Raw genomic sequence first — 13,458 nt, 5'->3', positions numbered from 1 at the left:
TTACATGCAGTGTCTGATTCACCTTGTTTAGTAATTCACTTTGTTTAGTAATTCACTTTGATGTTTTGACATTATTTAGTCACATAATATCTACCCCTGTTGCTCAAGAAGACAGAAATTGGGTTCATTCTCTCAGTTCACCCAGTGCTAATAAGTTAATCAAAGCCTGTAGAATGAGGATTACCCACTAAACTAAACTGCAGGGCAGTAAACGTGTCTGAGCAGTTTGGCCCTCCTGGCTCTACAGTCTTTTAAACCATCCTGAGTTATTTCACATAAACACAGAAAAACACCAGGTATACAAAAATGACTTCCTTTACTTAGATTTATTATAAATTGTAAAAGGAACATTTTATATGATAATGGCATAAATGTATGAATTACAATTACTGTGGATTTATTGTTGGTAGTTAACGAGAATACCAAACAGGTGGCAGTTGGATATATATCTTTTTCTTTTTTTTTTTATTCAGCAACTAACAATGTATGAGGGTGACTCAAATGAAAACCTTACTAGCTTACCAAATAGGTGTCACAAAAGCGTAAATGCAAGTGTTCCTGCGCTTAATACATGTCTGGATTCCTCTAGAAAAAAAATGTTATTTATTTTACTAATGTCCCAGTTTATAAGGTTTTCATTTGGCTCACCCCAGTATTAAATGCTGGTTTACACTGGATTATGTAATACATTAGTTGAAAAACCTTTTAAGACATTAAAGACATGACAGACATATTATCCTGATTTTGTCCAAAAATGCAAATTTGGGCTGGATAGAATAATATTAATCTTCCTTTCTTTCTTTTTTTTTTGCTTTCCACCATTTAACTGCCCTTACTGTATGTCATAATAGAGTTTGATCTGATCTAGCCATTTTAGCTCCAAATGGTTGATTAATTCACACGTGTGCAAAAATGGCTCTAAATAATTTTAGTGGTATAAATATTTTAATGATATTGCCCAGTCTGTTTGCTTACATTTAAACAATGGCTTCTTGTTTGAAATATATTACTGTGAACCTCTTCATTTTAGCTTGATTTAAGCATAATGTGATATTGACCGGCTCTGTAAAATCATGAAAACAGTGTATTTGTGTAACTTTGTCCCTCTTGTGTGTCCAGGCTAAACAGGAGCAGCTGGACGAGCTGAACAAGGAGCTGAGGCAGTGTAACCTGCAGCAGTTCATCCAGCAGACTGGAGTGCTCCCAGCCCACAACTCCTCACATACAGACCTCCACCAGCAGCTGGACCAACAGGAGCTGGCTCAGCTGTTGCAGGACACAACCATAGACAGTGGTACGGCATACACAAACAAACTCACACACATAGCACAGATATCTGTCTTATGCAAATACAGGATCAATGTAGAGGAGACATGATTTACACATTCACTTGACAGTTACATCTTCGTCAATATATGCTATGCACCGGACAGGTTATAAAGTCTTTTTGACCAAGTAAATGCATTTTCATGCTCACACATTTCAGCTTTATTAGATTATTTAAGCAGTCATATAAATAGCAAAATACTATATCATACATCCAGTTAAGATTGTGACCAGAAGTCCTGTATGGATTATAGCCCATAATCAGGTTATTCAGCATGGTGCTATTGTTCATTTTTCACTACACTATTAAAATCCAATTGTTCGCTGGTTTATGTAGACACTGTTTTTCGATTTTAGATAATTTTTTTTTTTTTTTTTTTTTACATTAAAGATTTTCCTCTGTTCACAGACTCTCTACAGCGTCCCACAGCTAAGCAGTTTCTGGGGCATCCGCGCAACCTGCAGCACCCCCTGGTGTCCAGCCTGAACCCTGAGGGTGTGTATGTGTGAGTGTGCTGCTCATCCACCCTGTCCTGTCATGGCACCTCTCTCGGCCATGCCTGGTGGCAGCAGTGCTCTCTGGGTGGAGGTTCCCGCATGGTGCCCCCTTCTCATCCAACTCTGCTCTAATAAAGCTTGTAACTGTGTCCGCATTGACACCTTATCTGGCTGGCATCATACAAGGCTGTTAAAAAACAAACAAACAAACAAAAAAAATTTATCTATAAGACAAGCATGCATAGCAGTTAGGATTATGATATTCCAATACTTGTGTATGCAGTCTTAGTGCAGTATAGGATGTGTGCTCTCTGCATAGAAATAGTCCATTGAAGAAACTACAGAGGTATCCACAGACTGCACTTTTCCTAGGGGAAATCCATGTTTTACAATTAAGCATGGTTTATTTAAAAATGCTTGTGTCTTAGAGAAGAGGGTCACTGTGTGATAAATAGATTAAGAATAATTTCTGGACTTTATATTTCAGAGAGAAGTGCAGCCTGGCCTCCTATGAACTTCCTCCTTTTTTGTGCAGATCATCTTAAAAGTAGGTTCTGTGAATTTAGAATAGCAACAATGCAAAATCATAGCTTTGAAAAGGAATAGCTGCTATAATCTTATGAAATGTTTGAAACTCAAACAAACAGTAGAATTAGAAACCTTCAAAGTAGGGTTAAGAAAGTTTAAGCTCTTAAGCTTTTTTATGAAACTCTGGGCTGATCTTTGTTACTCGTATAAAGAACGTGGGCATAAACAAGTCTCTTAAGTCAAAGGAGTAGAGCTTTAATGCATGTGTGGTTAGATGACAGATCTCATTCAATCCATCATCTGCCAAATTACTTATTAATGCAACATTCCATTTTTGTGAATGTTGTAAAGTCCTTGTCTGGTGCCTTTCAAATAAAGTGTTGACTTTATGTCCTTCTCAACACTTTAGTTTAAGGGACTGAGAGCCTGATCTGTACGGCATCTTCAAAAGCTACATGTACAAATATAGTTCAAGCCATCATTAATCACTAAGCTGCTGTTTCATCACATTACTGTAAGTCATTGGCTTTTCAATGAGTGCAGTGTTTGTGCAGACACAGTAGAAAACTTATGTGAAGGTGTTTTCATGGCTCTGGTTTTTAAAATAAACTAAAGTGTTACTTCTCCTTTTGTTCTTTTTGATTTTGCAAAGACTTACTCTGGTTTTTTTTTTCCCTTCAATTTGTTTGCCTTTTTTGCTGCTGGTTTGGAGTTTGTGTTCTGTTTCACTGGTTATCTCTGTATTTAGCTCTGTCTCTTGGTTGAGGTAAACAGTAGAGAATCAATAACAAACTGTAGGTGAATTGATTATCCAAACTGTGTGCATGTGTGAGATCCACTGTGTGATGGGATGGCTCTCTTATTACAATGCCACTGACAGCACTTGTCTCTGTAACAGTTGTTTTATCAACACAACAAGACAGTGTGCCTGCTAATGATGATGATGGTAATAATAATAGTAATAATAATAATGGTAATATTGAACTGCCATTATTGTATGTTATGTTCTACAGTTAATGCAGTATTAGTCCAGAGATAAAGGAGTGAGCCTGTGTTGAACTATTTAGTGATCTAAATAGTAGAATGAATCCATTTGGTCGATTATCTCAAAATAAATAAATAAATAAATAAATAAAATAAAATAAAAGGTCAGTGTATAACAAAAGAGCACTGCTATGAATTCATCCCGTGCTGCTATTACAATGAATAATTAAGGAGTGACTCTACTAATATTCAAAATGCCTACTCCTTTAATTGTAGAGATGTGAATTAGCAACATTTTCTCATTTTAGAGCCAATCAAACAACAATTTTGCTAAAACACTGAAATAACTGACTCATTCAGTTCTCTGGAAGGGAAAATGCATCAGAGGAAATGATCAGAGTGAACTCACAAGCTCATTACTCTGTTACTCCCTTCTTAAAACACTGCCTGTGGGAAGTATCATGCGAAGCCTGCTGATTTGCTGATCCAAAGAACTCAACTCTGGATGTTGCTCATCTTGTCAGTATAACCTAGGAATAATAATCATGCTCTATGAAGATCTCTTTCTGCTTGAATGTCAAAAAAAACGATCTACGCAGGAAATGCATCTAATTTTTCCTTTTTTTTAAAAAAAAAAAAACTTGGCTTCCCTTCGGGTATGTGGGTGCCTTTCTCTTTTGGTTGCTGTGTGATTCCAGGTTTCTCTATGGCATTGGCTGAACTGGGATGGCTCACAGTGCATGGATTTATTTTTCCTAACTTCCAAACTCAAACACCTAGCACATCACGCCATATCATATTCTTGTGTGTCTTACAGTCGTGACATCCAGGGAATCATCTTGGAGGTAAAACCTGAAGGGCCAAGGATCTATGTACTTAACCAGCTACTGCTCTAATGGTCCTACTCATCTCATCAATGTAACAATATATTATGTATCTGCTGTATATACAAATATATGTTTACATTTTGTTACATTCCAAAACATGTATTTACTGTAAAATATTACCACAAAGATTTATCTAGAGAACTATTACTTTTGTTTATGTATTTAAGTCTAATAAAGACAGTGCTTTGTGTTTATATACCTTTGGTCTGTGTGTGTCTTTTTAAGCCAGTGTTATTTACTGATTTTTAAACTTAAATTCAGGTTAAGATACAGGTTTTATTTTCATCACAGTAAAATTAGACATGGCTCAAATTGTGGTGTGATTTTAACAAGTGTCAGAAATAGTACAGCAGATATAAAAAGATTTCCTCTAATGCTAAAGGAAACACACATCCTGTTCAGCTTGGAAAGCGTACTTTCAACATGAGCTCATACCTCGTATATGATACTGTGTGCACCGCATATCATGACACATCAAGAGTCTCATGATGGTAATAATATACAATAAGTATCACATGATACAGTGATGCACACTGCCTAATATTCACTCTGTCTGTTTGTAAGAACAAGCAAGCAAATAATGATCTGTTTCTCGCACAGATTAAGTTCTAGCAAAACACATCACTTTGTTAGTTTATGAATGTGTGACAAATATAGAAAAACATGTTGGTCAGTGATTCATTCTGAATGCTTTCTTACTAAATAACGTACTACTGTTCAACAATCTCAAAACAACGGTCATATAATCACCATCACATTGTCTGGACTGCTGCACATATTCTTCTGCTTGATCCATTCTTAATCGGTTGTTTCGCTATTATGATCAATTATGGAAAATCGGATTAGAGTGATAGCATCAGGGAACTGTCTGATGGCTAAAGGAAGCTAAATCTCAAATCCCTGCATCTCTGAGAATTATAGCATCCGTCAGTCCTGCCTGCCAACAAACACCATTCACACTGTCTACACAGGATACAGCAAATATAAAACGGACGAGCAGGACACATGACTCCTCTCTCATGGAAAGGTGGATGAATACTTTTGTGTCAGATGTTTGTGAGGTATTGCTACACAGGAAGGTCAACAGTTCAGTGAGTTTTATCTCATCACACATTCTCTTTTGTGCACCACTCATGGTATAAACACTGGTGCGAGTCATACACACCCAGCTGCCTACACAAAGCCACACTTCCACATGGATATCATGTGAAAGAACTAAATCTAACGTGCTATAATCACAAAAATGTGGACATGTATACACAAACATTTTGTCAAGTTAACGGTATAAATCTATATACAGCTGCATGTGTCAAAAACAGACTAGTTATAATGGTTAGTGTTGAGATGGAGGGATAAGAGAGGGAAGGGAGGAATAGAGATGCACTGACACTTTGATACCAAAGCTGCATTTTGGACAATACCCCATACTGCTTTGACACCGACATACTCATGAAAAACGGCCAACACTCTGCAACCTCTATGCAAAACATCCCAGGTGTGATAGTGGTCTTATGTTCATGTGCATGATCCATGTTAAGGCAGTTAAATATTACATGTTCACAGAATTAAATGTGTTACTAGATTGTATTTTTTTTTAAATAAATAAATAAATAAATGGAAAAGGGGGCAGGGGCATCAAATGCTGATCGGGAACGTCAGGTCAGTATCAGCTCCAATACTGATACTCAGTATCAGACTGGCACATCAGCAGGGAGTGAGGCAAAATAAAAAAAACAACAAAGTTGATACACAGTTCATAGATGTTTATTATACAGTGGAACAGCAGATCATATCTTGATAAATATGCTTTAACTCTTCAATACCCAAATTAAAATGAGTTAGTTATACTACTATAATACAAAATAAAGTACTTGGAGTCTCATGTAAGCCATTTCATAGTGGCTATACTACTGGATTGTTTGGATAATTTAATACTACTATAATACATAAACTATACAACTGTAATAGAGATAAAATATTTTACAGCCACAGGAAAATTATAGAACAGTAATAAATTAGTAAAATATAAAAGTCATTTATGACCAATGGTAAGTTATAGTACAGTAATAGACATAATGCCTGTAGGTAGGCTACACTACAATAATAGAGATTTAATTAGTTTATGGCCACACTTAGGCTGTACTACTGTAAGACACACAACCTCTTAAACTCCGATTAGTGTGAACACCGATACCTACATTCCTCACGTGCCGTTCTTATTATTGTCTATAGCTGCTGAACAAAGTAATAGAGTATGGTCACATACAGTCTATACTATTGGAATAATACAGGGTCACATAGTCTGTACTACTGTAATAATGTAGGGTCACAGTCTTTACTACTGTAATAATGTAGGGTCACATAGTCTATACTGCTGTAATGTAGGGTCACAGTCTATACTACTGTAATAATGTAGGGTCTCAGTCTATACTGCTGTAATGTAGGGTCACAGTCTATACTACTGTAATAATGTAGGGTCTCAGTCTATACTGCTGTAATGTAGGGTCACAGTCTATACTACTGTAATAATGTAGGGTCTCAGTCTATACTGCTGTAATGTAGGGTCACAGTCTATACTACTGTAATAATGTAGGGTCTCAGTCTATACTGCTGTAATGTAGGGTCACAGTCTATACTACTGTAATAATGTAGGGTCACATAGTCTATACTGCTGTAATAATGTATGGTCACAGTCTATACTACTGTAATAATGTATGGTCACATAGTCTATACTGCTGTAATGTAGGGTCTCAGTCTATACTGCTGTAATGTAGGGTCACAGTCTATACTGCTGTAATGTAGGGTCACAGTCTATACTGCTGTAATAATGTAGGGTCACAGTCTATACTGCTGTAATAATGTATGGTCACATAGTCTATACTGCTGTAATAATGTATGGTCACATAGTCTATACTGCTGTAATAATGTATGGTCACATAGTCTATACTGCTGTAATGTAGGGTCACAGTCTATACTGCTGTAATGTAGGGTCACATATAGACTATACTCCTGTAATGTATGCTCACATGTAAACTATACTACAGTAAAACTATGGTAACATGCAGGCTAAACTATGGTAATAAAGTACGGTCACGTATAGGTTATACCACTGTAATGAAGTTCAGTCACATGCAAGCTAGACTACTGTAAGAATGTATGGACACATGTAGGCTATGTAGGCTAGACTACTATAATGAAGTATGGTCAGATATAGGCTTTACTACTATAATGAGGTATGGTCAGATATAGGCTATACTACTGTATGAATGTATCGTCATATGTTGGCTAGACTACTGTAAGAATGTATGGCGACATGTAGACTAAACTACTATAATGAAGTATAATCAAATATAGGCTATACTACTGTAGGCTCTACTACTGTAATGAAGTATGGCCACATGTAGGCTACATTACTATAAAAACATATGGTTGCATCCAGGCAATATTACTGTAGTAAGGTATGGCCAGATCTAGGCTATAGTAGTGCTGTAGTGAAATACGGTGGCATCTAGGCTATACTACTGTAGTAAATTATAGTTGCATCTTGGCTGTACTTCTCTAGTAAGGTAATGGTCGCATCTAGGCTAGACTAATGTAATAAATGGTCACACGTAGTCTATACTACTGTAATAATGTAGAGACACATACAGACTATACTACACTACTGTAAAAATGTAGAGTCACATATAGACTATACTACTGTATGAATGTAGCATCACATACAGACTATACTACCGTAGTAATGTAGTCACATACGGACTATACTACTGCAGTAATTGTGAAGTCATGTACAGACTATACTACTGTACTAATGTAGAGACACATACAGACTATACTACTGTACTAATGTAGAGTCACATACAGACTATACTAGCGTATGAATGTAGAGAAAAATATGGACTATACTATACTACTGTAGTAACTGTAGCGTCATATATGGACTATACTACTGTAGTATTTGTATGGCTGCATCTAGGCTATACTACTCTATACTGTACAGGATAAACTGAAGTATTTCTAATTATATGTAAGCTTACTGGTCTAACAGACAGAAATGTAATGTACTGTAATAATTGTAGCGTCACATATAGACTACCATAATAATGTAGTTATATATATAGACTATACTACAGTATTAGCGTAATGTCATATAGACTATACTACCATAGTAATGTAGTTATATATATAGACTACACTACTGTATTAACGTAGTGTCATATAGACTATACTACCATAATAATGTAGTTATATATATAGACTATACTACTGTATTAACGTAGTGTCACATAGACTATACTACCATAATAATGTAGTTATATATATAGACTATACTACAGTATTAACGTAGTGTCATATAGACTATACTACCATAATAATGTAGTTATATATATAGACTATACTACTGTATTAACGTAGTGTCATATAGACTATACTACTGTAGTATTTGTATGGCCGCATTTAGGCTATACTACTCTATACTGTACAGGATGAACTGAAGTATTTCTAATTACATGTAAACTTACTGATGTAACAGACAGAACTGTAATGTACTGTAATTAAAATAGCGTCACATATACTACTGTAATAAGACTGTGGTCAGTGTACATGACTGTAGTCACATATAAACTATACTACTGTAGTAATGAGGGGGGCATCAAACTATTCTACTGTAATAATAACTAGTGGAACAATTGTAGTGTCACATAGTCTATACTACCGTATGAATATAGTCATATAGACTATACAACTGTGGTAATTGTATGGCCGCATCTAGGCTATACTACTCTATACTGTACAGGATAAACTGTAGTATTTCTAATTACATGCAAGATTACTGATGTGACAGACGGAACAAAACAGAATAATTTACACATGCAGGCTATACTATCAAATTGTCTGGATGGAGTAACCCTGTGGTATGTAAGCTACACTATTTAAGCCATATTACTCTGACTTGTAATCGATACTGTGCTGCTCTATAGAGAGTAGTAAGTCATTAGCCTGACATGTACACATCACTACAATAACTGAGACGATGAAATAGTTCAGTGACGTGTGATTGATGACACAGTCATAATGGAGATGGTGTACATGTGACCTGGAGCACGTACACCCTCTACAACAGTAACAGAGTCAAAATACCCCAATAAAGGAGAAGAGGCTTCCGGTGAGACGCATTAAACAAGTCTCCAGTGGGTTTTTCTTCTGTGCTGAAGTCAAGCTGAAGTCAGAGAGGCATCCAAAAGCTGGTTAGCCGCTGTCACACGCACAGTGGAGCGGAGAACAGGCGCAGTGTGCGTTAGTCAGTGGCTTACCTGCCTTCAGAAACTCAGCGACGAGAGCAAAGCCTACAGGGAAGCACAGGGCAATAAAGCACGCGCACAAATAAGTGCAAGATACTGAGCATGCAGCAGCAGCAACAACAACAAAAAAAACCCCACCATCAGTCCATCATGATGGCTGACGTTATACGGTTAGGCATTAAGTTTAATAATTAGTCTGGTTTACATTTCATCCCGGCATATAAATTATTCAGATCAACAGACGTTTGGCTGCACGTGCAACCACTTGAACAAGAAAAGGTTTATGGAGGGAAAACAAATATTCAAGAATTTAAAAAATGTTTCTTTAACGTATATTTGGTAACATAATTACTACACATTCAAAATAATCCTGAAAAATTTAGAAAAAAAAGTTATCCACAATTATACAACAGCATTCTAAAATTAAATGTCTTCTTTACTTACCATGAACAAATATGAAAACAATAACAGCATTAAGTGGTTTATTACTATAATTAAGTCGATTACTCACCACTCAAGTTTTCATTAAACAGCATCAATCAAGGGCAGAACAACGATTCCAGTTACTAAGAGGACGGTCCCATCAAAACGCGTGAAGCACTGCTGTAAGTTTTTTTTTTTTAATTAAATAATTTCTTAATAAAGTAACATTTTTAATAAGGTTCACAAGAAGAGCGCAAGAAGTTCAGTTCACTTGCGCTCCACCAACCCTGCCCACTCCTCTGCATCTGCAACCTGACCTGCTTATGCAAATGAACGTTTACCCGTCCTAACAATTAGCCAATAGAAGAGCGATGTTTCTGGATTAACCACGCCCTTAAAATAAAATCCCCAAATAGCGGGCTCTGAGAGGCGGGCGTTATGACACATACGGTTCGATTGACTCTGTCTGAGTTATAGTTGGGGTGCGGTGCGTTCGGTTTTGCACGTCTTACTTTGGGACTGAACCATTTTTACTGTGGTCGTTTCTTGTCTTTTTCGACATTACGATTTCAATAGTGCACTGTTAGTTGTTAATTGGTTTTTACACGCGATGTGTGGTGTAAAGTCAGCGATAGAAGACAATGTTTTAAGGCATTTATGAGTTTTATGAAAAATTGCTCCCCTCGCCGCCAAAACAAAGTGGTTGGACTCAGTTCGCTTGTGTACCGCGTTGCCATGAAGCTGGTGTGGATGTGCACGTAGCAAGGATGCAGCGGCGAGGGAGGGAGAGAGACATAGATAATATGAAAGAGAGAGAGCCGGAGGAAGCGATTTCCATAAAACGAAGTGACTGAATTATTGCATGACCCGCCAAACATTGTCCAGAGATGAGGATTTTCCATATAGAAATTGACTTTTAATTTAAATTGTAAAAAAATGTTCAAAGTAATGTTCAAAATGTTCATAGTAAACAAACATTTATTCATTCATTATTTTTTCCTTCCTCCACCTCCCCTGGAAAATAAGGAGATTTATCATAGAGCATAAAACAAAGCCAAACGTTTCAAATGGAAGATTTCTCATATAAATAATTATAAATACATTTAAATAGATAATTAAGCATAGTAAATAAACATTGATCAAAGCATAAAACAAAGCTAAAAATTATACACTAAATCAAACCATTAAACTTAAATCATACTCTACAGTTTTCCCTATTATTATTTATTCAAATATGTATTATACTTCAGGTTGATGTGGGTCTTTTTTTGTTGTTTTGTTTTGTTTCAAAGCCACTTGTTGGATATTTGATTATACATGTTGGTGTGGTGTTAAACCTCCCATTGTGAATGTACTATAGAGTTGCTGGGTGTAGCAAGCTGACATGCCATTTCTAGATGATTCATAGCTTTTGGTTATACAAGCACACTTTACGTGCAAAACTGCAGGCCCGGAAGCTTCACCGGGAGGCTGCGTTCTTCAGGATATTGGATTACGCATTAAATAATGACTCAGATCGAAGTGTAAAATGACAGTTTTTATGTGGCGTGTTTTAAGTCTGTAGTGGATGAAGCTCTGTTTACACGTAATGCTCTCAGTTCTTTAATGTAAAAATTGTACTGGTGGTAAATCCTTTGCCATTTCTTTGTTACTGAAGACATCAAACAGTGACAAACAGACATCAGTACAGACTCTGGTTGTCTTTCTTAGCGAGGCCCTGCAGGAACTGTAATGCAGCCATTTTTAGTTCCTGCTTGATTGAAATGCATTATGTGGTCTTCAGACTTATGCTTAGTGAAATGCATGCTCATGTTCCATCAGATTGGGGGACCAGCTAACCCAGTCAGGGAAATATGTAATTGTCAATATGAAATTTCTTTTATTAAATAAGCTGTGTTAATGTCTTAAAAGAAACCACTGAAGCACTTATGTGTGAAGGGATCCAATTCTGGGAGTCATGGGAGTTCAGTGGTAAGGGCCCTAAATTCTAACCACTAGCCCTTAAATGCATTCCTTGGGTAGTGTTCCATGACCTCATTTCCCCTTTAGCGCATCCATTTTTGTCAATCAAGCCCCCACTTCCCTAATATTCCTCAACCTGTTTGTGTTGAACTATTTTACAGTATCTCATACTTAAGAAAAAAAAGTCCATGTCTTTAAACAAACCATGATCTATAATATCATCCAAAAAAAAAACAAAAAAAAATTAAAAATAGCACCTTCATCAGTAACTACACTATTCTGGTCAGGTTTCCACATGGATCTGGAGCCTTTTCTGGAAACAATGGGGGTGAGGTGGGAATACACCACACAGCCAACCATGAACAATCACATTCTCACACAAGTTCACACACAGGGCAATTTAGTGTAGCCAGTCCACCTACTGGCGTGTTGATGGGAAGTTGGGAAACTGGAGCAGCTGAAACTCCACACAGACAGTAACCTGAGCACAGGATCAAACCTGGGACACTGGAGATGTGTGGAGGCAACACTATTTGCTGCGCCACCCTGCAACCCCAACCAAAAATCTAAATAATAAAAATACAGATTTTATTTTTGTACTATTCATGTGCATTTCTTGAACTGTGTTTGTGTTACTTTTTTTAAGTACCTCACTACTGAAGCCATCTTGAGTAAAACCGTTTTCACGGTATTTAAACTGAACAGATTTTTCTTGTTTACAGAACAGAAACTTTATTTATGATTTAAAAGTATTTTGATTACTGTAATTTGTAGGCGGTGAGGAAGTTAACAGCAACAGTACCAGTAATTTGCTCTTCAGACTGTGCCTCTTAGAGGACTGGAATCTTTCAGAAAGCAGTTAAATACAAGGTGTATGAACGACAAGTGAATGGATGGCTTATGTGTTATTAAAACATAGTATATTAAAGCCCAATAATTGCATTCATGTGAATAGAGGTTATTTAAAGAGAACTAAAGCCTCTGTCAACATGATTTCAAATGTTAATAATCTTTGTAATAAAGATTTTCACTTATTGAGCATTTGCAAAGAGTAGATTCAAGAAAAAGTGTAGATCTTCTGTACTGCAATCTGATCATAATCCACCTGTTTAGAGCTCTGTGAATGTGGCAGATCACAAAATGATTGGCAGTGGCATCTCCCCACCACATAAAATGCTAAAAATACATGAAATGTTCATTTTGGTCACTTCTGTTTGTGTTGTTGTTTCAAAGGTGAAGACTTTTTGAGGAATTTTATGTGGCAGTTAATGTGGGATTATAACTGCTGAGTGAGATTACTGTTCAAGCTACTTTATCAAGGCCATGCTGGATCAAGAGACTATCCCAGAATATATACTGTAATTGTATTAGAATCTGTAGCTTTTCAAAACAGAGGGTTTAATCATTTAAATAACCTGTATGCACAAGAATACAATTAGGGGACTTTATATGCTACATTTTAACAAAACTTACTGGTGTGGTTGATGGAATTGGGGCTGTCAAAATACTCCAACTTTCTCCCAGTCCTCACTATTATTACTACTCCT

General features: G+C 36.5%; 1 protein-coding gene and 1 long non-coding RNA gene across 4 annotated transcripts in view; one reads left to right on the top strand and one right to left on the bottom strand.

Annotated features, from left to right (window-relative positions):
* Positions 1 to 5,817, top strand: part of rassf7a (Ras association domain family member 7a) — a 31,960-nt gene extending 26,143 nt beyond the window's left edge. For all 3 annotated transcript variants that reach the window (XM_026919201.3, XM_034307308.2, XM_026919203.3), the window contains exons 4-6: positions 1,120 to 1,294; positions 1,736 to 1,822; positions 4,154 to 5,817. In XM_026919201.3, the coding sequence (XP_026775002.1) occupies positions 1,120 to 1,294; positions 1,736 to 1,822; positions 4,154 to 4,185 (294 nt within the window). In that variant the 3' untranslated portion in view covers positions 4,186 to 5,817. The remainder of the gene's footprint in view (positions 1 to 1,119; positions 1,295 to 1,735; positions 1,823 to 4,153) is intronic.
* LOC128318832 (uncharacterized) lies at positions 789 to 10,267 on the bottom strand. Its single transcript, XR_008302285.1, has 2 exons — positions 10,038 to 10,267; positions 789 to 2,011 (listed from the first exon to the last, which is right to left on the bottom strand). It is a non-coding gene; the product is annotated as an uncharacterized LOC128318832 (long non-coding RNA).
* Between the last annotated feature and the right edge of the window lie 3,191 nt (positions 10,268 to 13,458).

The sequence above is a fragment of the Pangasianodon hypophthalmus genome, chromosome 9 (assembly GCF_027358585.1).
Source record: "Pangasianodon hypophthalmus isolate fPanHyp1 chromosome 9, fPanHyp1.pri, whole genome shotgun sequence".
NCBI lineage: Eukaryota > Metazoa > Chordata > Actinopteri > Siluriformes > Pangasiidae > Pangasianodon > Pangasianodon hypophthalmus.
The sequence above is the reverse complement of the archived record's forward strand: the minus strand, read 5'-3'. Positions and strand labels throughout refer to the sequence as shown.